Source organism: Coturnix japonica, chromosome 7, assembly GCF_001577835.2.
Source record: "Coturnix japonica isolate 7356 chromosome 7, Coturnix japonica 2.1, whole genome shotgun sequence".
NCBI classification, from domain to species: domain Eukaryota; kingdom Metazoa; phylum Chordata; class Aves; order Galliformes; family Phasianidae; genus Coturnix; species Coturnix japonica.
The window spans coordinates 293,189-316,581 of NC_029522.1; the positions used below are offsets into that span (position 1 = coordinate 293,189).

At 37.7% G+C, this 23,393-nt stretch overlaps 1 protein-coding gene across 1 annotated transcript in view; it reads left to right on the forward strand.

Annotated features, from left to right (window-relative positions):
- The window catches only part of HECW2 (HECT, C2 and WW domain containing E3 ubiquitin protein ligase 2), a 123,876-nt gene that overhangs the window by 82,143 nt on the left and 18,340 nt on the right, over window positions 1-23,393 (forward strand). The window contains exons 11-20 of the mRNA XM_015867659.2: window positions 1,513-1,663; window positions 2,038-2,141; window positions 4,353-4,477; window positions 5,798-5,983; window positions 9,953-10,087; window positions 12,916-13,018; window positions 15,316-15,412; window positions 17,343-17,426; window positions 18,761-18,870; window positions 22,642-22,762. Coding sequence (XP_015723145.1) covers window positions 1,513-1,663; window positions 2,038-2,141; window positions 4,353-4,477; window positions 5,798-5,983; window positions 9,953-10,087; window positions 12,916-13,018; window positions 15,316-15,412; window positions 17,343-17,426; window positions 18,761-18,870; window positions 22,642-22,762 — 1,216 coding nt within the window. The remainder of the gene's footprint in view (window positions 1-1,512; window positions 1,664-2,037; window positions 2,142-4,352; window positions 4,478-5,797; window positions 5,984-9,952; window positions 10,088-12,915; window positions 13,019-15,315; window positions 15,413-17,342; window positions 17,427-18,760; window positions 18,871-22,641; window positions 22,763-23,393) is intronic.

The following is a 23,393-nucleotide window of genomic DNA, read 5'->3' on the forward strand; positions in this document are numbered from 1 at the left end:
TATTGAGAATGAAGTCTTAAATACTAATTGCTTCCAAGATTTTGTTTTTCTCCCCAGAACTGTCCAGAACAGCTCTCTACAGCAAGAGGTGTCTTGTATGTCTGTCTATAACGTGTAACACTATGCTTTAGCATTCCTAGGGAAAGATCAACAAATAACAAGACACGCCCTTGATTAAATACAGGTTTAAAGTTCAGCAAGCTAAGCTCTTTGTAACTCTGTTGGTAGCAACAGTCTGACTATGGGGAGATATCCTTGTCCATCACAATAGTAATGGAGGTGCTTTATTTACTTCACGTTCCCTTCATCTCAAAACCTGTCTTTTTTCTTTCTGTTCTTCTAACTTTGCAATTCAACTCACACCCAACATTGTCATGCAGGGAGCCACTTTGCTACTTCCAGTTGTTGTCATAAATCAGAACACACATGCAGCCACGAGGTTTTAGGGCTGTCACTATTCAGTAGCTGTTCATTCTTTCTCTCACTGTAAAGATACTTCTGTGTCTTCTTTCCTTGCAAAGCAGACATCGTTTACAATTGGTTGCTTGCCTGTGGTTTTTTTTCACATGTTCCTGCAGTTACTGAAGTTTCCACATGGACTTGAAATATAGCAAGTCTTTTCTATAAACCTTTCAAGCTTTTAAAGATTTCTTTTTAGCTGACACGTGAAATAGCTTGCATGTATCCTGTGGACAGAAGGGAAAAACTGCATTCAGGAGATCTCATGCTGCCATCTTCTTTCAATGTGATTGAAAGTTAGATATTATTAATAAAACAATGGTTCCCATTTTACAGAAGTTACTGATAGCATATTCTGGTCTTTTGTAACACCAGCTGCAGGAGACCATCATGGCCAGTGATAGACTTCTTATGTTGTTCGTAGTTTGTGTAGCAAAACCAGCATTATAGTTATTGCTTGCACAACAAAGTGAATTTGCTACTATAATTGCAGGATCTGCAATTCTGGAATATGCTTTTAGTGTATGAAGGTGTGTGATAACTATAATTGTTTGTCTTCTCTGGCAACACTGCTTATTTATATCATAGGTACAGACAACACCCAGGAAGAGCATTGGCATCTGTTTCATTACTGCTACTTTTACCTGGGGAAAATCAGTGACAGGTGTCAAGCTTTGCAAGATTTTTGACATTTGGTCATTGGCTTATTGTGCTAGAATAAGCCTCAGAGATCTCATCTTTAAGTGCTTCAGTCCAAGAGAATTAGATGACATATATGTATATAAAGATATTATTTTTCTAGGACAATCCCTGTTTATTGAGGGCGCGTTTTTATTCCTTTCTCTATGCTGTTATATATGGGTTCCATAGAACCCATGGAGAGTTCTGAGAGCTTGACTTAGGGGATGAAATGAGGGAAAAGTTGTGTCTTTTAGCCCTTCAGTGAGAAAGTTTTGTGCTTAAATCTTGTAAAGGATATAACAAAAAAGTAAAAGAAATGCTGAAATAAGCCTCAGACTCCCTATTAGTTCACAGTATTTTATTACTACATAGACTGGGAGGCTCGAATTGACAGCCACGGACGGATATTTTATGTTGACCACGTGAACAGGACAACAACTTGGCAGCGACCCACAGCCCCTCCAGCCCCACAGATTCTCCAGAGATCAAATTCCATACAGCAAATGGAACAGCTGAATCGCCGGTAAGAGTTACCGTTATTGTTTGTGAGCTGTGTGTTTGCAAAACTTCACTTATCACTCTAAGATGGAGCAAAAAGACTAGGTCCCACTTGCTACTGCAGCTGGCCATATATATTTATGTTAGTGTGACTGGTCCTTTTAAATGGCATGTGGGCTTCTGAACCTATCATATTTCACACATGTTTAAGAGCTAACAAAAATCTGCTAAGGATTTTCAGAAATTCAAGATGCTTATAATACTGAAAGAGGTCAGTATACATTAACCTACCTGGCATAAAAGTGGGGCAAGCCTAACTTTATCACTAAAGTCCCTCAGAGCTCGAGTTGGATCATAGTTACCATATAGTATGTATAAAGTCCTGTTTTCTAACCCTAGGTATCAGAGCATCCGCCGAACAATGACTAATGACAGACCTGAAGAGCAGACAAGTGCAGTGGATGGAGCTGGAGAGGAGACTGACTTTCACCACTCTAATGCAGGTAAAAACAAAAGAATCACTAAAGGGAGCACTGTTCTCGCAGATGATTTAGTTATTGACATAGAGCATGACATACTTCCTGCTCCTGGACTTCTTGGTCACAAGTGGTTTTCATTGCTGTCTAGTTTTTAAGGTTACGGTGCAGACTGTTTGATGTGCTGAGGAGATGAATGTGACAGTCAGAGCCTTTTACTGTCAGTGTCTGACTGGGTAAAAACATAGGTTACAAATTTTATGGGTTGCCACATTCTGTAATGTTGTGTTACATGACAAGAAAGGACCAGAATTCTTTCTTCTCCTGATCCTTAGTTATTGGTCATCTACCTGGTGTTAACTTTCCAAATGAAGACAAAAGGAAAGATCTTTTTAAAATACACTTTGAGCATTATTCCTTATTTTTTGTCTGGCTATGCAATTTTCTCCTTGGTGATAGTCCCACTACAAATTTACTGATAAATGTATCAAGTTACCTTGTTAGTCATCCAGTTTCTTCTGTAGTTGCATAACATTTTGGTCACTGTCAGCAGATTCTCATTATATTCTCCCATAATTCTCCTTTCTAAGTTCATCTATTGCCCGAGCAATGCCAACCATTCTTGCATTTCAGGTCACTGCAGGACCTGTGATTTGGCCGAATTCCCCTTTTATTTTCTTTTTCTTTAATTCTACCCAAGCCTTTTCCTTTTCTTTGTTCATGTGCAGTTTGGGCCTTTGCAGAAGCAGCTAGATGATTTGTTGTGCCTCTAACAAATCAATTTGAAGCAAATTCGGCCTAATCAGCAAATTCAACTGAATAAGCCTTTCATAAAACAAATTAACAAGCCTCTCAACTGCAAAAAACATCCTCCCAGTTGATACATCCTGGTTTACAGCTTACCCATCTAAGACAGTGGATCGATGACTTGCACGTCCCAGCATCATCCAGGATGTGAGAGGTGATTGTTACACACACAAGTTTTGTACTGAGCAGCTGGGTGATGCTCCCAGCCCAGGTATTAAGACAGAGTTTCAGGAATCCTTATGGTACACTCCTGTCACTCCATAGACAGTGGAGTATTTGGGAGTGCGCTGTTTTAGGACTGGTTTTTCAAATTCCTTTTTTTTTTTTTTTTTCTCACTTTCCCTTTATTTATTGCCTTTCGATTTTCTGGTTTCCTCTTATGTGTGGGATGAACTCCTTTAGATCCCTTATTCCCTTTATTTTTTCCCCATAGTATTTTGTCATCCCTGTTTTGAGTGTCACTCATTCTTTTCCTCCTCTTTATTATTATTTTTTAAAATTTAAGCTTATTCTTATTTTTTCCCTTAGAGTTTCACTCACTGCCTTTCTTCTCCTTTCTCTGCCTGTGGGTTATTCTTTTATATCAGTGGTAGCAATGTTTTATGTGATTGATGTTCATTTGATAGGAACTGTGCAAATACCATGGTGCATAAAAGAAAGAAACAGTGACGTGTAGAAGATGGCATCCATCTTGGAGTTAAATCAGCAGAGACCCAGTCTGAATGTGCCATTTTTCAATTACTTTGAAATGTGCATCCAAACATGCTATTGATTTTCTAAAGAATAACACTCTAGAAAATATTGCATGTTATGTAGTTTCAGTTCCTGATACTGTTGAGAAATCAGCACACTTAAACAGTTGCTAGGAGAAGACCCAAATGTTTACTCCGAGTTGAATGTGAAAGGTACTTCTGTGGCAACCTGTTTTTAACTTACATAAGCTGCTTAAATATTTTAAGTACTGTGTCAGGATCAGAGCCGAATTACTGGCAGTGACTTGTTAATTTATTTTGCTTTATATGGAAGAAAGAGTGAAACATTTTTAAGTGTACAATGACTTCTGTGTGAATTGGTCAGCACTTATGAAACAACTGTTACCTGCCTACAGCTGCAATATAGCATTGTAGGCTTGACGCAGGGACCTTCTTTGTAATTTACATATAGGCATGTAGTTGGTAACCAAAATAAGAGAATTTCTTTTAAAAATTATTTTATTATTAAATGATTTTTCACCAAGAGCAGCAAATTAGGTCTTCTAAGTACAAATTCTGATGTTAGAAGCATTTTGGGTGCACTTATGAGGGTAATGAAACCAATAGAATTGTATACCTGTTGTTCTTTTTTGTGAAACTAATAAATGTAGTTGTTTGCAGTAGTGTTTTGGTAATATTTATTACTAGAGTTGTGAATTGTCATTCACTTTGCTGTTAGATTTTCGAAGAGAGAATGTGCTGCCTCACTCTACCTCCAGATCCAGGCTTACTTTGTTGCTCCAGTCTCCCCCTGTGAAATTTCTTATCAGCCCAGAGTTCTTTACAGTGCTGCATTCTAACCCTGTGAGTACAGTCTGTACAGGTGAAAGACTTTCATAAATACATCTTTATATATGTAGATGTTTTGCATGCAGAGGTACTGCTCAGTGTTTGAAGGTAAAAAGTTGGTTGCACATAGGGAAGCTGGATTAACTTGAAGCACTCATCATCCTTGCAAGTTTATTAGACCTTGTAAGGTTTTTTTACCCATCTGTGCATCTTTTTTAGTATACCATACTGACATGTTTATTGAAGCAATAGCTTTATTATTATGTTCTTCAACGACTGATGGACTTTTTTAGAATGAAAATGGAGTCTCTGTTTTATGGTCATTTTGCTGCTCATGGGAAGATCTGTATCCTCCAGATTACCTGATATATATCAAAATACTTCCGAGATCACAGTGAACAAGAAGACATCTTAGTATGTGTTTTCTTTTTTTCTTTTCCCTGTTTTCCTTCTCATAAGGAATATATATTGTGAACAGACATAATGGATGAATAATTTATTTTCTGCAAGCACATTAGTAAATTATCCAGTTGTTTTTTTTTAAATTACTGATAGACTTTAATTCAGTTATGACACTCATGCCTGTGCATATCTGAAAAATTCTACTTGGAGTACGCATCTTTATCTTCAATATTTGAAATAGGGCAGAGGCAGATAAGACCTCTGGCCAGAGAACAAAGGTAGGAGCACAGAGAGATTTAGGTAGCAGCACACTGTGATAGAAGGACTTATGTTTTAGCTTCTGTCTATTGCTACCTCTGAGGCAAAAATCTGCTGTAAATCTGGAGTAAAAGAGTGTAAACTGTTTATTTTTCCCTTCTATTTAAAGTTTTCATTATTCCTCGGTGCTCTCTTTTTACTGTTTCATTTGAATTTTATTAGATAAATTTCATATGGGCTTGCAATTATAGGGTTCTTTCATTGCCTCTTTTTGAAAAATCTATGGATTTATGTGTAATTGTGGTAAGTTCTACAAGCATATTTCTTCGTTCTGCAGGAAACCTTACCAGCTTTATGACTGTTCTGTGGCTGTATTTGACTTGTTATTGCACAAACCTTAGAATACCTATGACCTTTTAAGCAATTCCAATGTTATGAAATTCTTCACAGTTTGTGGGACAAGTGTTGTAGATGGAGTTCTAATTAGTGTGTTTTACACTTCGATGAAGTTCATATGCATCAAGAAAAAACAATGGCAAAACATGGAACACTTATTCCAAAACCATAGAAGGAGGACCAATTTCTGATAGTGCTGCATACTTGGAAATGATCTTTTTTTTTAGAGTGGAAGTGTTGTCTTTTGTAATAAAATAATTATTGTTACGTGTTTTTCAGAGTGCCTACCGCATGTTTACAAATAACACGTGTTTGAAGCACATGATCACCAAAGTCCGGCGGGACACCCACCATTTTGAGCGCTACCAGCATAATCGTGATTTGGTGGGCTTCCTCAACATGTTTGCTAACAAACAGCTGGAGCTGCCAAGAGGTTGGGAAATGAAACATGACCACCAGGGCAAGGTAACTGTGACACACTTATATCACTTTTCAGTGTGTGGTTTTTGGATGTTGTAGTGTTAAGATTCATCTTGATGTTCATAGAAGGAACATAAGTGCCCATGATTCCCCAGTGTACGTAAAGACGCATATTTTTCCTTTTTCCCTCTTTCAAAAGAAGATATAATTTCTTATCTATGCTGGGAAAACATTATGCGAGAGGAAAAGGAAACTGAGAAGTAAATAGTCATCAGTATGAGAAATATTAATAGAATAGCTATAGTCTTTTCACTCTGAAATAGGTCACTTAGATTCCCTTGGAGGTCTTAAAACTTCTTCTGAAAATGATTTAGTGTGGAAATACAAGCAGGTCAGTAATTTGCTTTAGAGTTCTGCCTTTGTACTCAGAAGAAAGTTTAAATGTAAGCTTACTTAATTTATTTTTATCTATGGAATTGAGTTATTGCTGGTTATTTGTACTAGCTTTCTTCTTTAACTGTCAACCTCAGCATCTTAGGTAAAATTAATCAGCATGTATTATTTGGTCTTGTTCATTCAATATGTAACAGTTTTCCTAGGTAAATCCTCTATCCAAATGCTAAGTATTTCCAGCATTCATCAGATTCTGAGATAATATTAGTGCACTTGCGATAGCCCTAGGGATACTTGGTGTGTTGACTGTGTATTGGTTAACCACACAGAAACTGTAGGAAGTTTCCTTAATTAATGAAGATCTTGAATATTTGCAAGTTCTGCAAAACAAATGTTACTTCTGGAATTCTAATAAAATATTGTAAAATCAGAGAAGAACGGGCACATTTTTATTGTAATATAATTCTAATGTAAATTTAAACCAGTGTATCCTTGCTTTCTAGAATATGGTTTTCTTTGCAGAAGTTAGGAAGGTTAAAAATAGACCGTGATTAACGTGTGAGGAAGTGATAAGGCTTATCAGTTTGTGTGAGAGGTCCTAATTAGGACTACAGGCACGCTAAGCTTATCAGTTCTTATGTTATCAGTTCTGGTACGCTGTCCATATAAATAATGATCTTGATGCTTGAAAAGATTGTAGCCATATTCTGAACGGAAGACTAGAAAAAGAACTTGAGGATTGTTTTCATCTTGTATTTATTAACTTTGGAAAGCACCGTGTTTTTCCTCTAGAAACCCCGTTAGGGATGTGCGATTATGTTAACCTCGTTATCTGCCTCTTTTCTGTTCTGTGTCATCCTTGTTTGTTTGCATGGATACTCAGAAGTCAATTCTATCTCAAAGAAAATGACGATTACAATTGACTTATATAGGTGCCCCGTTTAGAAAATTAGGCCTTTGGCTTTCATGTGTTGTGTTTGCTAACAGTGAGGTTATGACAAACGTTTTTCAGTGAGAGGAAGCACTGAATAAATCCCCACTGGGGTTTCTTCACTTGGAATTAAGCTCGGTGTTATTCATGCTCTTTATGTTGTCTCCATCACAAACAGTGCATGTGGCCAGTAGGAAAGCTTATTCAGCAGTTGAAAGGGAGTGATGTCCAGTATGTGGAAACATGTTTGAGACCAAACAAAACTGAGCCTGCATTTATTATAACTAGACAGGTGTTACAAGAGGAATTTTTTTGCAAAGGAGATTGAGAGATTCACTGTGTTTTGAGCTGTGTGCCAATATCCACATTGGGGCTCTAATTAATGATTGTCTTCAGTGAAGCTTTAAAGTAGTATTTTTGGCTCTAATTTGAGTAGACTGCTACTAGCTGGTCTGCAAGTATTTGTAGTTAATAAGATATGCTTGTCTTAAACTTCGTGTTTAAGGTTAGTTCTTTATTTAAATGTAATGTGAAGGAGAACAACATGCAGTGTTAGACTGCTGTATTAAATCAAAGTGCTGTGTAGAGCAACTGTAGATAGTACTTTTTCCGGTATTGAATTGCCACTTCTTTTTTTCCTTATCCAGTATAGTGTTGACTTAATGAAATCAACCTTTGGTTTGCTGAATGTCTCTCACAGCTTAGAAATATGCATAGACCAGACTAGGAAAAAAAAAATAGTGGATACGCGAGTATAAAACAAACAAAGCAACCAATTGTTCGTAAGTGAAGTAAACCTATAAATCAGGAGCAAATAGTTCAGAAAGCCTGGATACATTGCAACAGCCTCTCTCAATCACTTGCCAGGCCTCAAACCAAAGTTTTGGAATGGCTTTCTTTCTGCTTTTCTTCTGGCTTCATGTTCTGTTATGTTCTTGTGATGAAGGTGATGGCGTCGTTTGTCAAGTTAAACAAAAGTCCTGCATCGTGCTCAAAGATTGAAGTTAAAATTGTAGTGTTCTTTTGTATGCTGTGTTGTTTGTGAATTGTGGAGCACCTTATCACAAACATTTGTAACTGTTTCATCTGAACAGAACAGGGTTCTCTGGTGTTCAGGTGATGTGGTTCACCGCTTGCATACCCAGATCTTAGGTTCAGGCCATCACTGTTACATCTGTAGGAGTCTTGCTGCTCTTTTCTGAAATGTTTTTGAGGTCTTGTAGATTTGGTGCCCTTCCTGTCTCTCCCGTCCACAATTTGCAGCTCCATACGCTTCTTCTTTGTTGGGATTGGGAAATACTAATATCCTCTCCCACCACTGGCCACAGCAATATTTAGTTGCTGTGTAGCACTGGCACACTGGTTTGCCTACTTACTTTCGTGGCAGTTGCAAGAACTTCATTTTCTCTATCCTGTCTGAACTAAGCAGCCTGAGTAATGATTTGATGAATACCGTAGGTTGCTGTGAGATCCAGTTCTGCACTACTCTTGTCCCTGGTGGGCTGACTAAGGTTAGACGAAGCAGCAAGGAAACAGACAAAAGAGAATAATTTTGGCCTGGACCAGTTCCCCAGCAGGGTTCACTGCGTGGCCATGCAAACACTTGTGCCAGCACAAGGCAGGAGGGGGTGCACAAGGGATGAAACAAGTGGTCAGGGTGGGGGAAGATGAGAATGTTTCTTTTGCTGACACCACAGGACTGGATTGTTTATGAAACTGTGGTCTAAGTACCTCACTGGTATCACAAATAGAAATGACTCCAGCAGATCCAACCACCTCTCTGCTGGTCCAGACTCTAATTCCTCAAACCAGATGTCACTTTCTTGTAACTCTTCTCCTCAAAATCTGGATCCTTTTTCTGCCATTTCCGTATTTCCAGCAAAAAAAAGCTGAAGTATGTTGAAATAGAACAGTGCTGGTTTCCAAGTGCAACACTAATATTGGAAAAAGTTTAAATCTCAGGGCTTAGAAACCATTTTTGGTTCAAATTGGACTGCAGTGCAGGAGGTTTTCATTTTGCAGGATATGTGCTCCTGTGACCTTGCTTTCAGCAAACAATGGACCAGCCAGCATGCGGTAGTTCCTTACCAGCTGCCTGTTTTAAGTTTCTGTTGTCCCCTTCTTTTTTCCCCAGCTGACATTTTTTTCAGGTTAATGAACTAATGAATAGTTGCAACGTGATGATGGCAAAAACATCTTTTGGCCCCTAAACACAATGCAGCTTAGGATGCAGTCATACACTTGACTTTTGCACACCGGTTTCTGTTCATAATTGTACATTAAATAAGAGGGGAATGATTTTGCCCCTTAATGACATTTTTTAGATGCTTAAAAGGAAATGAAAGGGAGAAAACATGAGGATGACTTGTATTAAATATTTGGACCTTTTCTTTTTGACAATTGTAATAAGACTTCTGATGCCGGTAAGCTGAAGGTTTCCAAGGACTTTTAAAGGCATAAATGAAATAAAGTATTAAAGAATTCATTCCCCCAGTGAGTAGAAACACTTTTATCCTTCTTCTGCTGAAGGGTAATGGTGAGCTTCAGCAACATGAGAAAGGATTTCCAAAGCTTGACATCAGAGGCTGAACCCTAGAGTCTGTTAACCTTAGACATTAACCCTTTGGTTGTTGAGTAGTCTTGTCATACAAACGGTTGACTATAAATTCTATCTTGTTTTTCTTCTCTAGGCTTTCTTTGTTGACCACAATTCCCGCACGACCACATTCATTGACCCTCGGCTTCCCTTGCAGAGCAGCAGGCCTACCAGTGCTTTAGTCCATCGGCAGCACTTAACTAGGCAACGCAGCCACAGTGCTGGTGAGGTAAGTTTGCTTTGCCTCTTCTCTCTGGTTGGGAGCCACCAAGTTTTAGTGTTGTCTTCTTCCACATCATTCCATTCATCACTCCATTCTGTTGTGTGGAACATCATTGCTCTGTAACTGGATGGTACTCAGCCATAAATATTTCTGGTTATTATTTTCCTACCGGGAATATCACTGTTCCTTTTGAAATACACAATTTCAGAAATAAAACAAACCAGCAGCATTAATTTTACTTTTAATTTGCAGTAACCCTGTTTAACCACAGGAGAGCATCTGATTACAGATTACCAGTATCTGTGTCCTGATTTTTACTGTCAAAATACTGCTGTCAAGCCTGGTTTCTGCCAACTACATATGTTATAACTTGGCAAAAAAGAAGAAAAAAAGTGTGCACATGTATGCATCTAGTTGTGCAACAATCTGAATAAGTGTAAAAAGCCTGCATATGGGTTTGTCAGACCATTGTATGCGCTTATGTATGTATTTTATCTCTACTTTCTAAACAGCAAAACATGGAAAAGTCTGTCTTGTTGATGTGTCACTGCAGACCTTTTTCAACATCAGTTTCTTCCATATTGTTGCTGTAAATTCTTTTTACCTATGAGCAAGTGTATGCACAATGGCTTAATCTTTAATTGTAGTTGTTATTAAAACTCTATACTGGTGGCTGTGATTCCTCTTTTCAGAGGAGGGCTATCCCATGACAGGAATTAAAAGATAATCTCATTATGACCACTTGTGAGATGCTCTGATTTATCCTATTTTTAGCTCAGTGTCGTGGTGCATCAAGTTCTGCCAGACATCTGCTTCTGTGCATGAATCTGCTCTCTTGCTTCTCTATCAGAGCTTCTGCTGAGCTGCAGGGGGTGTCTTACCATTGGTTGCATATCTTATCATTTCCTGTATGAATGTGGTTTAGTTGTCAAGCATACTTCCCATGGCCACCCTCAGTATAAGGTATTTTTTATGCATGATTTTAAATAGCATTATCTGTCAATGTGGTTATGTGGTGTAGGAACTGACGTCTTCCATCAGACAAGACAGCTGAAGTTGTCTTCCTGTGCTGATTAGACTAGACTAGATAAACCAAGTTTTTCTGTTCCTGCTCATTTATAAGAGGACATAAATAATCTTTTTCTTGGCTTCACCAAATTGACTCTTATCAACCAGATCGACTTACCTGTCTTGCACATCAATATCTGCATTCAGATAGAGGGAGACGCATGAGGTGTTCTGCTGAAGCTGTCAATACTGCAGCATAAGTGTGGTTCATCTTATAGGAAGTCTACACATATACTGCATATATACGTAGTACTAATTTTCTGCCAGAATTTCCTACTCCGTCTAGATTAGATAAATGAAATTACAAAATCTGTTTCTGAATGCCAGTTTGGTACGATTACAGTTGTGGCTCTATATTTTGAATATAAGTATAGCACCACGTAGAAATCTCAAACAGCAGTTCAAAACAGTGTTCCCATTCTGAGACTGATGGTGTAATGATGTTTATATGCATATGTATGAGACTGAGCACATTTTCTTCAGCCCTTATGACGTAAATATTGCTTATTTGCAGCTATTTTAAAGCCATTTGGTCATGGTCTGTATGTTGTTGCAGAAAGATGAGTACTTAATTAAAAAAATTCTCTAAATACTTTGTTTGGATTTGCATTGCCATGAACTTTGATGGTATGGAGGTGATGACCCAGTTTTTATTGGGAGATGCTTTAAAGCAAACAATAGCCAGCATAAGGAATGTCTTCTTAGCTGAAGCTGAACTGCAGCATGAAGCTGGAGCTAATAATAATGCCATTCATTTTTCAGCACAGTGCCAAAAGGAAATTATTATTATTATTATTTTTTCCAGAGAGAGCATTATCAGAGTGCACAAAGATCCTGGGAGCTACTTCAGGTCTTTTACCTCACTGTGATGCCAGAGTCTGTGTTTAGCAATACCTTTATAATGATTTGATCTTTTGCACTTTGATTTTTATTTTTTTTTTGAGTTCCCTGGAATGTGGAAGTGTAGTTCCTATAGTAACAATTAACTGTAGACAGAGGGATAGAGAAGTAAATGTGAAGGCCCAGGAGATTGAAAAAATAGTTGAAAAAAATGTAGGTAAAATACAAAATAGCCACACAGTAGAAATGACTGAAACCTCAGCATACAGTAAATTGTAGAAGTTGACCCAACATCGCATATGCTAAGAGGAACAATTTTACACTGTGGTTCTGTGCTAAAAAATGTTGATAGGCCCTATGTTTAACTTCCTGTAGGTAAACACAGAGAATTCGCAACAGTTCTCTTGAGTGACTGTAAGAAATGTTTTTACCAGTTTTGCACTCATTTACCTTGACTGAATGTGAACTCACTTCTTTATCCTTTATACTGCTGTTTCAGCCACAAAATTCTTTCCAGTTTATGTTTAGGGAAATTCTGCTCATGTGTGGTTATGGTGCTAATGAAGGAATTGCATTTTGATCTTCATGACTTTTAATGTGGGTAAAGATGTACGTGAAGTACAGAATTACTCTCTGAAAATTTCCCAGCCTGAATTTTAGAGGAGCATTTACTTTTCAGAAAGGGACAGTTATTTAAAAATAGTAATAAACTTGAAAAGAAAGTTTGATTTTTCACATGTTATATAGCAAATAATGTTTTCATTAATAATTCTCTTAAAAGATAGGTGATCTTTTCTACAGTGATTATTGGGAATTGTGATCCAGCAGAAAATTTATGTTTATGTTTAAGTAAATTAAATACTGTTCTTTTGTGTACCTAACTATATGCTGACAGAGAAACACTGTGTTTACTTGTACATGTTCAGGTTGGAGAGGACTCTCGTCACGCAGGACCACCAGTCCTTCCAAGACCGTCTAGTACATTTAATACAGTCAGCAGAGCTCAGTACCAGGATGTGGTTCCAGTGGGTAAGTCAGTGTATGGCCTCTTTTCAGAGAAGTACTCCATGACTGGATGTGTCACGTCCGTCTTCATTGTTGTGTTTTTCGTTTGATGGGGGTGGGTGTAAGTTAATGTTTGTTGGACTACTTCTGTCTAAGCATTCGGTTGCAACCTGCAGGAATAGTGTGTGAAAATATCTATGCAGAACTGAACAATTGATTTAAAAATGCTACTTGTTCTGAGTTTCCTAAACCCACTAGTCTAAGTGGTGACAAGAAGAGCTGAAGCCAGCAGGATGTGTCCCAATTGGGTATTTCAAGTGCTTTTGTGGAACTTCTGGGTATCTCTTTTGGCAAGATTCCATAAAGTGTTAATCAGCTTGGAATTAGTCATTAGCTTAACTTCTGTTCTCAGTTACATACACACAAAGTTACTGATTTCAATGCCGCCAAGAAGAGAATTTAGCTTATTGAATCTAACAGCTGTCACATTGTGCTAAATCAAGATAAATTAATCCGATTGACTATAACTGGATCTTTGTGCTGTGCCGTGTTTACTTGAAAATCTCCGCTAATTTAAATCCTTCCCCTTCCTGTGTACATGGTGTGCGTACACTACAGGCTAAGCAGTAAGTGAGAATTAGAATAGAATCATAGAATCACCGAAGTTGGAAAAGTCTTCTAAGCTCATCTAGTCCAACTACCCAGCAATTTGTCCCCACTAAACCATGTCTCTTAGTACAACATCTCAGTGTTTCTTACAAGTACTACCAAGGAGAAGGACTCAACCCTGGGCAACCCATTCGAGCACCTGACCTCACTTTGAGAGAAGAAATTTTCTGTAATATACAGTCTGAACCTGCCCAGTGCAGTTTGAATGCATTTCCCCTGACTCCTCACCACAACCTCCTCCAGATAGTTGTTGAGAGCTATATGGTCTCTTCCTGAGTCTCCTCCTCTTCTCAGACTAAGAAGTCTCAGTTCCCTCAACTGGGATTAGAATATGTGTGTTTCCATTGATTAATATTTCAGAATGGATCAAACTCCACCAACACTGAATGTGTGTAGAATCTCTTTAGAAAAATGAATACATAGCTAAGAAAATATGATTCAAAAATTCACCAAAAGAGATGAATATGAAAAAAATATATGGATATAATTAAACTATGAGTTCTTTAATCTTTTAATATCTAATCTTTTATTTCTTTTTGCAAAGTTATAAAGAAGAAAAGGAGTAATATTAATCATTGAGTAATTTGAATTGATAAATGTAGTGAACTTGATTGATAAAATGGCATGTTTGGCTTGAATATATGTCTAGCCAAAGTCTTGAAAAGCCACATTCCACCACCAGATAACATTATTGTAAGCACACAAACCTGGGTGGGTAAGGCTTGAGAAGGAGCCTGGATGTACAGCCATCTGTTTGGAAACACTGCATTTTTGAAACTTGAGCAGGTTCTTAATAATCCTTAATAATAGTAATAGCCAACAAAAGGCTATTACTTCACAGAGAGAGAGTTCAAAAGTATTCACCTAGTTACCCTACATCCAGCCTGTAAGAGCTTTATAATGTCTCTGGTTATAGTCGTCTTGTTTTCTTGCCAAGCTCTGTAGGTCTCAGGTGTCATGCAAATGATTCGATGAATGATATTACATTTACATCTATGTATTAAGCATCCAGTCTGGTCTATTAGTGCAATTCAGCATCTCCAGAGGGCAGTTCATACCTCTTCTAGTCACATTTCTCCAAGGGCCTGTAGAGATTACAGTGACACTGAACAGCTTGGAAGAAGATGTTGAAGGCAATTGAAGAAAGAACCTTGTCCACATGGCTATTAAACACACCACATTAAAATAAGATACTGGATTCTCCATTGCCCTGACTGATACGTTAATTGTTAATAACAGAGTAAGCAATGGCTCATGCTTCGTGTCACTTCACATTTCCTTTTTATGACTGAGAATGGTTCAGTTCAGTGGAAACTAAAGAACCTTATGACTTCCTTCTAGCGATGAATACTCTAGTTTGACTTCAGCTAAGAGTGTGATTGTTAAAAGGTAGTGGGAATTGCTAAAATAGTTAGCCCTGTTAATTAACGGTGGAAAGGCTTTTTCATAATCAGATCTCATTCATAATCAACCATGTTCCCTGTGATAGCATTAAGAGTAGCCTCACACAATAATTAATAATTAATGCAGTACTGCTAAACTACTAATTGTGAAAGTGGAATTCACAGTCATTGTTCAAAAGTAAGAAGGAATGCCATTCTGTCTTCTAGCCTATAGTTGTTTCAGTGCCATATTTTTGTTGGTATTTTCAGCTTACAATGACAAGATTGTTGCGTTTTTGCGGCAGCCCAACATCTTTGAAATTCTACAAGAGCGTCAACCAGATCTCACCAGGAATCATTCACTCAGGTATTAAAACTTGTGGAGTCTGCTATGCCCAGTCTAACATAAAATGCTAATATATATTGTTTTCTGTCATTGAAGTTGGCATAACAAATTGTACAGTTTTGACCTGTGAAAGACAAACATACCCATAAAGCTGCAGCCATTACTTCTTTTCTGTATTTCTGTTTAACTCCCTGAAATAAAGTGTAGGGAAACAGAGGAAATGTAGGGAAAATTAAATAAAATGAAGGGAAAATTAAATAAAAGGCTTCAGGCAAAGGCACCAATCATTTGATTTATATCCTAATGGGTATAAAAGGCATATGCTTAAGAGCTGTCATTCAGATCACAGTTCTCAGTGGTATCTCCTGAGTAGTCATCAATTGCATTCATTTGGAGAGCTGCAAACATTAACCCAGAAAATGTTTTTCTGACTCCCGGTGTTGCTGCTAGTTGAATACTAAGATGTCTTCTGAAATCTACCATTAGTTTCTTCAAACCTTTCTATTTGGGTATTGATGTAGATTGGAGTAGGCTCTAGAATTGTCCAGACATCCCTTCCCTGGGCACAGTGGGGCCATGCTTGCAGGTGGGCAGTGTGTGTTACCTTTGGCTTAGCACGGTGCTGTTGAAACTGTGGAGTTAAGATACCGATCCTTGGTTCTTGATGGGTTGGGGCCATAGATTTGATGATGTGGTTGCTTGACCTTCGCTGCCTTCACAAAGAAACACTGAATTACTACTGCCACCACTGCAAGCACATATGTTTTAGACATGCCCCTTTTGACCCTCGAATGTTCTGCATATGTAGTGGAAGTTGCCAGGACATTTGTATTAGGTTAATTGTTTGAGAATGTCCTTTGCACAGTGTTTTTAGAGACAGATGGCAAGGAATTTAGCTTGACCTTTTGAATGAAACTTGTGCATGAAATTACATGCTCCAGAAATGCATATTGTAGCTTAAACTGTGTGCTGCTGCCAGCGCTCCTGTCTTCACCCTTGTTAGAATGCTGGCTGTATGTATTGCTTTTATCCTTGTCACTGTCATCAGGGTTGATGGACCTTTGAGCTGAGCCAGTATCACTGTTCTTATGTGGAGCTTTTTTCTTTTTGTTTGATTTTTTCTTTTGGAATTTTTATTATGTGGGTTTGCATTTAGTTTTCTTTTCCTTGTCATAACAGTGAGTCCAAATTATATGGTGACGATGGTAGAGAAAAACTCTATCTTTTACTGATAGAAAATGAATAGGATGCCCTTTCATTTTAGAATACAAGAAAAAAACTCTACAGACTACATAACAGGAATCATCCAAATCATTATATCCAGTATCAATACTAAAAATCCATTGTGAGATCACAACAATCCAGAGTGTGTTATACGCAGTGTTTAGGATGCATAAATTCCACAGTATTGTCCTGCTGGAGTCTGGGAGGAGGGTTGATGAGTACTTGGGTGAAACAGAGAGGGAGAAACAGTACAAGTGTTTTATGAAAGATGTTCTAAGTGCAGTGTCTTTTGAAAATCTCACTTTGGAAATCATCAGAGCATTGTAACATATGGCTCACATTTGTAGAAAAGCTCAAAACAGACAGCACTGCTTAAAATGGTTCACTTTCTGAATAGTAATATCCTCTGACAGGGCTTGCCCTTCTGCTTTGAATTCAGGGCCATAGCTAGTGTGAACCTGAAGAACCCATTTTTGTTGGTTGCATGGCCTGCAGTATCTGAAGCAGTGAATCAGTGAGGGAAACGAGTCATTCTTCAGAACAAATTAGCTTTCTGGTTGTAATACTTTACTACTCACATGCATATGCTGTGGCAGAGTTAAAAATGGTTTCTGAAATACAGAAGCATAGCCTAGAGGTTTTTATGACATACCCTGTACTTTTCTTTTTTACTGGGGTGTACATCGGTGTACATCAGGTATTTTGTAACTCTTTTTGGCTTACACAGGGAGAAGATCCAGTTCATCCGGACAGAGGGAACGCCTGGTTTGGTGCGTTTATCCAGTGATGCAGACCTTGTCATGTTACTCAGGTAGGTGCTGCTGCTTCCTGTGCACGTATGGAATATGCTGTGGCAGCTGCTGAGGAGCCTTCCAGACAGTACTGTGTAACCATTCACTGAAATAAGGAAAATTCAGGATTTTTATTTCCTTTGTAGGAAATCAAATGATTCATGAATCATCAGCATAACTAATCTTTACGAGAAAAGTCAAAGAGCTGGTGTAATCCCAGAAAAACTTCATATTCTTCATCTTTTATTTCTCTTCTCCAGGTTTTGTTTTGATTTGGTTTTGTTTTACTAAAAATACCTAACTGAAAAGTTTTGCTTTGATTTTCTTCCCATTTTAGTAATAAACTTACAATGCCACTGCTTCAAGGGTGTATTGATGATAAAAAGTTTATTGCTCATCCATTAGTTCCATAAAATGTTGCATGTTAAGCCTTCGAACTGGACTGTTGGGTTTTTGCAGGTTTATTGTTATTGTGAGTAAATACTGGTGTAAAGCAAAGATGGGCTGTGTTAAAATTACAGTGTACCAAGGTACTAAAATTCCTTTTCCTACCTGTATTTAGTCCTTGTAGATTTCTACTTTAAACAAAATCTCCTAGCAGAGTATTGTCATGACTCCTCTAAGAAACCCTGATAAAACTGCATGCTAATTGTGATGAGTCAGTCTTCCTCAGGTTCATGATGCCTGAATTCAGCATCTTGGCTGGCTGGATGTCCATGGGAAAGACTGTATTCCTTTCTCTGTCTCTGTGTAGTTGTGTAGGGGTTAGGAGTGGTGTAATTGCCTTGTGAAGAACTCTGTGGCCTGGTGAACAGTAAGGCAGTCTGAACAGAATAAATGCAATACCAAGTTTCATCGACGATATTATCCTTAAGAATAAAGAAATAACCTTGGAAACCAAAAGTCTTACTATTCAGTACATTCAACAACTTCAGGTGTGAGTCTTAACCCTGGAGACTTTGAGTATTTGCCTTTGTTCCTAGTCTTTGTGCACTATTACAGATCTTGTTTCTAGGAAATCGCCACTAAGGTTTTTGACCCTTTTTACCCTATGGGAAAAAAAAAGAGAAAACACAAATGGAGGAAGTGTATTTTAGTCTTGAAAACAAACATCATACTACATATACTTTAATATTTCACAGTAATTAGCAGTAATTATTGCTTTCCACTAAGTTTCGGTTTCAGGGAATGGCAATAATATTCGAAGACTCAGTATGACTCTTAAGTGTGCATAGTAGAAATAGGCAAGTAACTAACAAAGAAAACAGATTAAAGAGATATATATTTTTAGAAAGATATCTTTTATTCTTGCAAATAAATGTGTTGCTTTTTAATATTTGCTTCTATTTACAAGTTTGTTTGAAGAGGAGATAATGTCATATGTGCCGCCACATGCCTTACTTCATCCCAGTTATTGTCAGTCCCCAAGAGGTTCACCGGTGTCCTCACCCCAGAACTCTCCAGGTAAGTTTCTCAAGCACAGAGTCTGTAAGAATCCATTTCTCACAGTGAGTAAAGATCTGTTCTGGATCGGTAGAGTCAGTGTCACATTCCTGCTGCCTTCCCAGAAGAACAGAGACAAATTGTTTGACTGTAATTTTTAGTTAACTTTCCAAATTCAATTTCATTGCAGCCTAAAGCAGAGCATTTGGAAATTATATCCCAACATGTTTCCCTTTGCAGTTCCCAGCCTTTAGTTAGATGAGCTGAAGCAGTGAGCTTGTAATTGTTGTCATTCTCTACTGCAGTACTTTTATTATGATGATATTTGTAAAATATTGTGGTACTGCCAGTCCCATAATCAAGTTTATGTTATGCTGCATATAATAACTTCCCACCTTTCTGAAAATCTAAGTTCTGTAGCTCCAGCAACAACAAAGATCTGGTCCTATTTTTGGGCAAAACCAGTCAATGTGATTTAATTTGACTCTCAAACATGAACGTTTGCCTTGGGCTGAGAAGGTGCTCTGCCAGTAGAGAAAATTGGTATATTCCAGCTTCAGAGTTTGTGATTTTGTTCTGACTTGTAAAAAAAACATGTGAACTTGTTCTTCGCTGATCTGAAACAGCTAAATGACTTTTAATGCCAAGATCCCAATGCATAGAAGATTAAAAACATAAGATCTAGTTAGTATGCACTGAAAGTTGACTGTTTCTTGGATAGTAAATAATAACAAGTTTATATAAAGGCAGACTGTTGTCTCTTAACTTGAAGTCAGAAGTGAGCATCTGGCAGCTGTCTGGAAGTGTACATGTCAGAATGCGATGAAGTTCATGTTTCACATATTAACTAATTATGTTGCTAATAAAAACTAAGCTATTTCAAGTATAACAAATCCCATTTCACCTCTAAGACCAAGTATAGGTCTATAAATTCACAGATGTCAATATGACTTCTCAAGAATGTAGTAGTAGGTAAGCTGAATAAAAATCACTACAGTTTATCAGATGTGGCTTAGGATGACTGCTAAAAATTGGAGAACAAAAATATAGAAAACATTTGGGATGCAGCCAACCCTGGGTACTTCCAGACAATAAGAACATTTCACCAGTGAAGGTGTTGTGTGTTTCCCTGTCTACAGTCATTAGGACAAAACTTTTCCAGGCAGCCAGACTAAACGGACATTAAGATGTCCAGAGTGGTAGCTTGTCCTACTGGGCATAAGTCCTCAGTAAAGACCCATTTAGAGAAACTATCCTAAGATACTAATGATCTTATGGTATTCTGCCATGATATAATATGTATATTTGATTTTTTGGATGCATAGATTGCTCAGCTAGAACTGTTTCCCTCCATTGCAAATAAAGTAAGATTGAATATATGCATATATGCATCTTACTGTCAACTGCAAACCTAGCAGTCCCTTAAGGTGTAAAAACAGATTTTGTTTTCAGAGCTGTAATTTCTTTGTTATTAGCACATGCACCAAAGCATGCTGGGCCAAGTTGTGGTCCAACTAAGTATTTCTGAATGTCTTTTAATCTTTAATGTGTGATATTTTCCTCTGTTTCTCAAAGAAGTAGCACACTGTAAAGGATGAACAGCGATGGCTTCAGTCTCATCCTCCCTAACATTGTAATCTCTATTCTGTTGCTTAGAAAAAGATAGAGTGACCATTGAATCTTCCTGTTTGTCTGCAAGAGCGTGTGTTTGTGTTGGTGTATAAATGAAGTCCTATTTATATATATATATTATTATTAAAGCCCTATATATATATATATATATATATATATAATAAATGACCCATGATTTCTATGGGGGCTCTGTTTTTTCATCAGCTAAACTGGCTGTGCTGTACTGCAGTAGACTGCATATTAAGGAGCCATTGTTTAGTTCAGTCACTATCAGTTGTACTTTCTCTTTCGGGGAAGATGAATGATCATAAAGCTGCTCTTTATATCTGTTTTAGAATATAAGCACTTTGAAAATCAAATGTGATTATCACATCACTTGCATTTTTTAGCTCTTCCGCTAACATCTTTTGTTCCCAAGGCAGAAGTAATCACTGTAATTGCCCAGGAATTTCTTGGCATATGTGTGTGATTTGTAATGAGAACTTGTCATGTGCTGTCAGAATAATGTGCTGCTGATTTCTGAGCCGTGAAGTAATGTATTACCAGATTTATGTTCTTCGCTATCTCTTAGCAATAATTTCCTTCAGGGGTTAAGTTTGAAGTAGGCTTTTGTTAGTTTTTGGTGATTTTTGTGCCTACTTTGACCCGAAGTGGAATAAACAAAGTCGGGGTAAAAAGCCAGTAATTAAAAGGCTGTTTATGGTTTCAAATTTCTGTAAGTATTCTAGAGAGTGCATCTGAGAGAGTGTATGGTTAGAAAGCCTCTGTGCTCTCGGTAACGTAGGATAAACACTGTAGTTTAATCAGTGACCATGACTTTTCAGGGCAGTCCTTAATATTGCTTTTGGTGCTTTGAGGATTCTCTGACACTTGTTATGCCTCCCATGTGTCACTCTGAGCCTAGAACAAATGGCAGGTGTCTTTCTAGTCGGGCATGTGTTTTGAACACCATTGAATGGCATTGTTAATACAGATGTTGCCTGCACTCTCTGGTCTGTGCTGAGAGACTGACTGTGTGGCTTCCTCCAGCAGCCACTTCCGCAGGATGCTCTGCTTTGCTTTTCATCTTAAACCCATATGTGCTGAGGCTCTGCAAGCAAAGGCTGAAAGGATGCATATTCTCTGCTTTATAACCTCTCTGCCTGACAATGTAAATGTTACATTATCATGTTCTCACTCACAGTGTTTTTATATTTACTTAGTTTCATACAGGCAGCCAAGAGAAAACTCGCATAAGAACTGATAACATTTAAAACATGTGCTGATAAGCTCTTTGTCTGTACTTCTTGTGTACTATAGACCTGTTGATCTTCCATGTGTATAAGCAGTTTGCAACCTATGTGTACTATAAGGCATGAGAAGTTTTTTTAATGTGCTTTAGGGTTTGTGGGGGAAATGTCTCCACACCCACACAGGGAAGTAATTAATGTAATAAAAAGTAGAGTTGAGAAGATGAAAGTAGCAGGGCTAGGGTTAACTCACTGCCTCTCTGGCACACTTTCTTGCAATTAAATCAATTGAAGGAATTTATGCAGAGAACCAGTGGAAGCTCTAATGTTTGTAATATTCTGAATAGATCAGGCAGAACAATGTATTTGTGTATACTGGACTTATATATGCAGGTGGTATGTAATTGTTTTGGCAAAAGGCTCTCTCCCTCAAAAAGGAGTTCTCAAAATTAAACTCACTTAAATGTATGTATGGATTTTCCATAAGTTCTTTGACTTGGTGTATTCAACAGCAGCACAGTGGGTGATAATTTTTGTACTTCATTTCAGAGGGCTTAGTTTTGCTGAGAGTAACAAAAAACGAACAGAGCACAACATTTACTTCATGGGCATGAGCTGTTTTGAAGGTGAGACGTAGAGTGTCCTTGTCAAACAAAAGTTGATGTTGCTATTTTTTAAAATCAATCTTTTGTATTCACCTGGATTTGCTCTTTAAGATATGCTTTAGAAACATGATACTATTGGAAATGAGCAGCCAGAACGTCTTGGATACAGAGCAGATTTGAAGAGATGTAGCTTTTACTCATTTGTAAGTGTGACTGAACCAAACATGTGCCATGCCTTTTGCTGTTCAAGAGTCTTTTCAGTAGAGGAAAGGACATTAATCAGTTCATGCCACTACAGCTCATTCTTTGCTTATTGCTTCCTGCAGGTACTCAGCGTGCCAATGCCCGAGCTCCAGCTCCTTACAAAAGAGATTTTGAAGCCAAACTACGTAATTTTTACAGAAAGCTTGAAGCCAAAGGATATGGACAAGGTCCAGGGAAAATTAAGTATGTTGAAGAATCTCTTGAAAACTGTATTTGTAGCTCAGGAAGCTACCTTGCCTTTCCTTGCATGTCTGCAAGCATCTTCCTAATAGAAGAAATGCAGATATTATGGTTACCCTTGCACTTGTGGAAGCATAAAGCCTGTCATAAGAGATTTAATGACAGTGTGTGATTCATAGCAGAGGATACAGCAAATTCTGATCACTTTTTTGCTGTATCAACCCCAATTGCAGTTTATATGAACAATATTATTGTTCATATATACGGGGACAAAAAGTGCTTTGGAAAAAGGCATGCAGAAGAGGAGACTTCTGAACTCTTTCATCAAAGCAGTTCTTTGATATAAATAATTACGTTTTTATCTTTTTTTCGGTTGGAAAAGTCAGATGTGGTTATCTTTTGTACTTAGCTGCCACTATTGTTCAAGTGGTCTTCTTTGGTAAAGAGGTGTTCTCTTCTGAGTCATTTACAAGTCTTTAAAGACTCTTTAAAGGGGATTGGTAAATTATTATTCATTTCCAAGGATCACCTTAGAAAATTGCTGATATTTACAGTTAAGTTCAGCACTCTGAATGTTGGAGTGCTTAGATGAAGTCTTTCCTCTTTCGTTTAGCTGGTAATCGTGCAATGACAT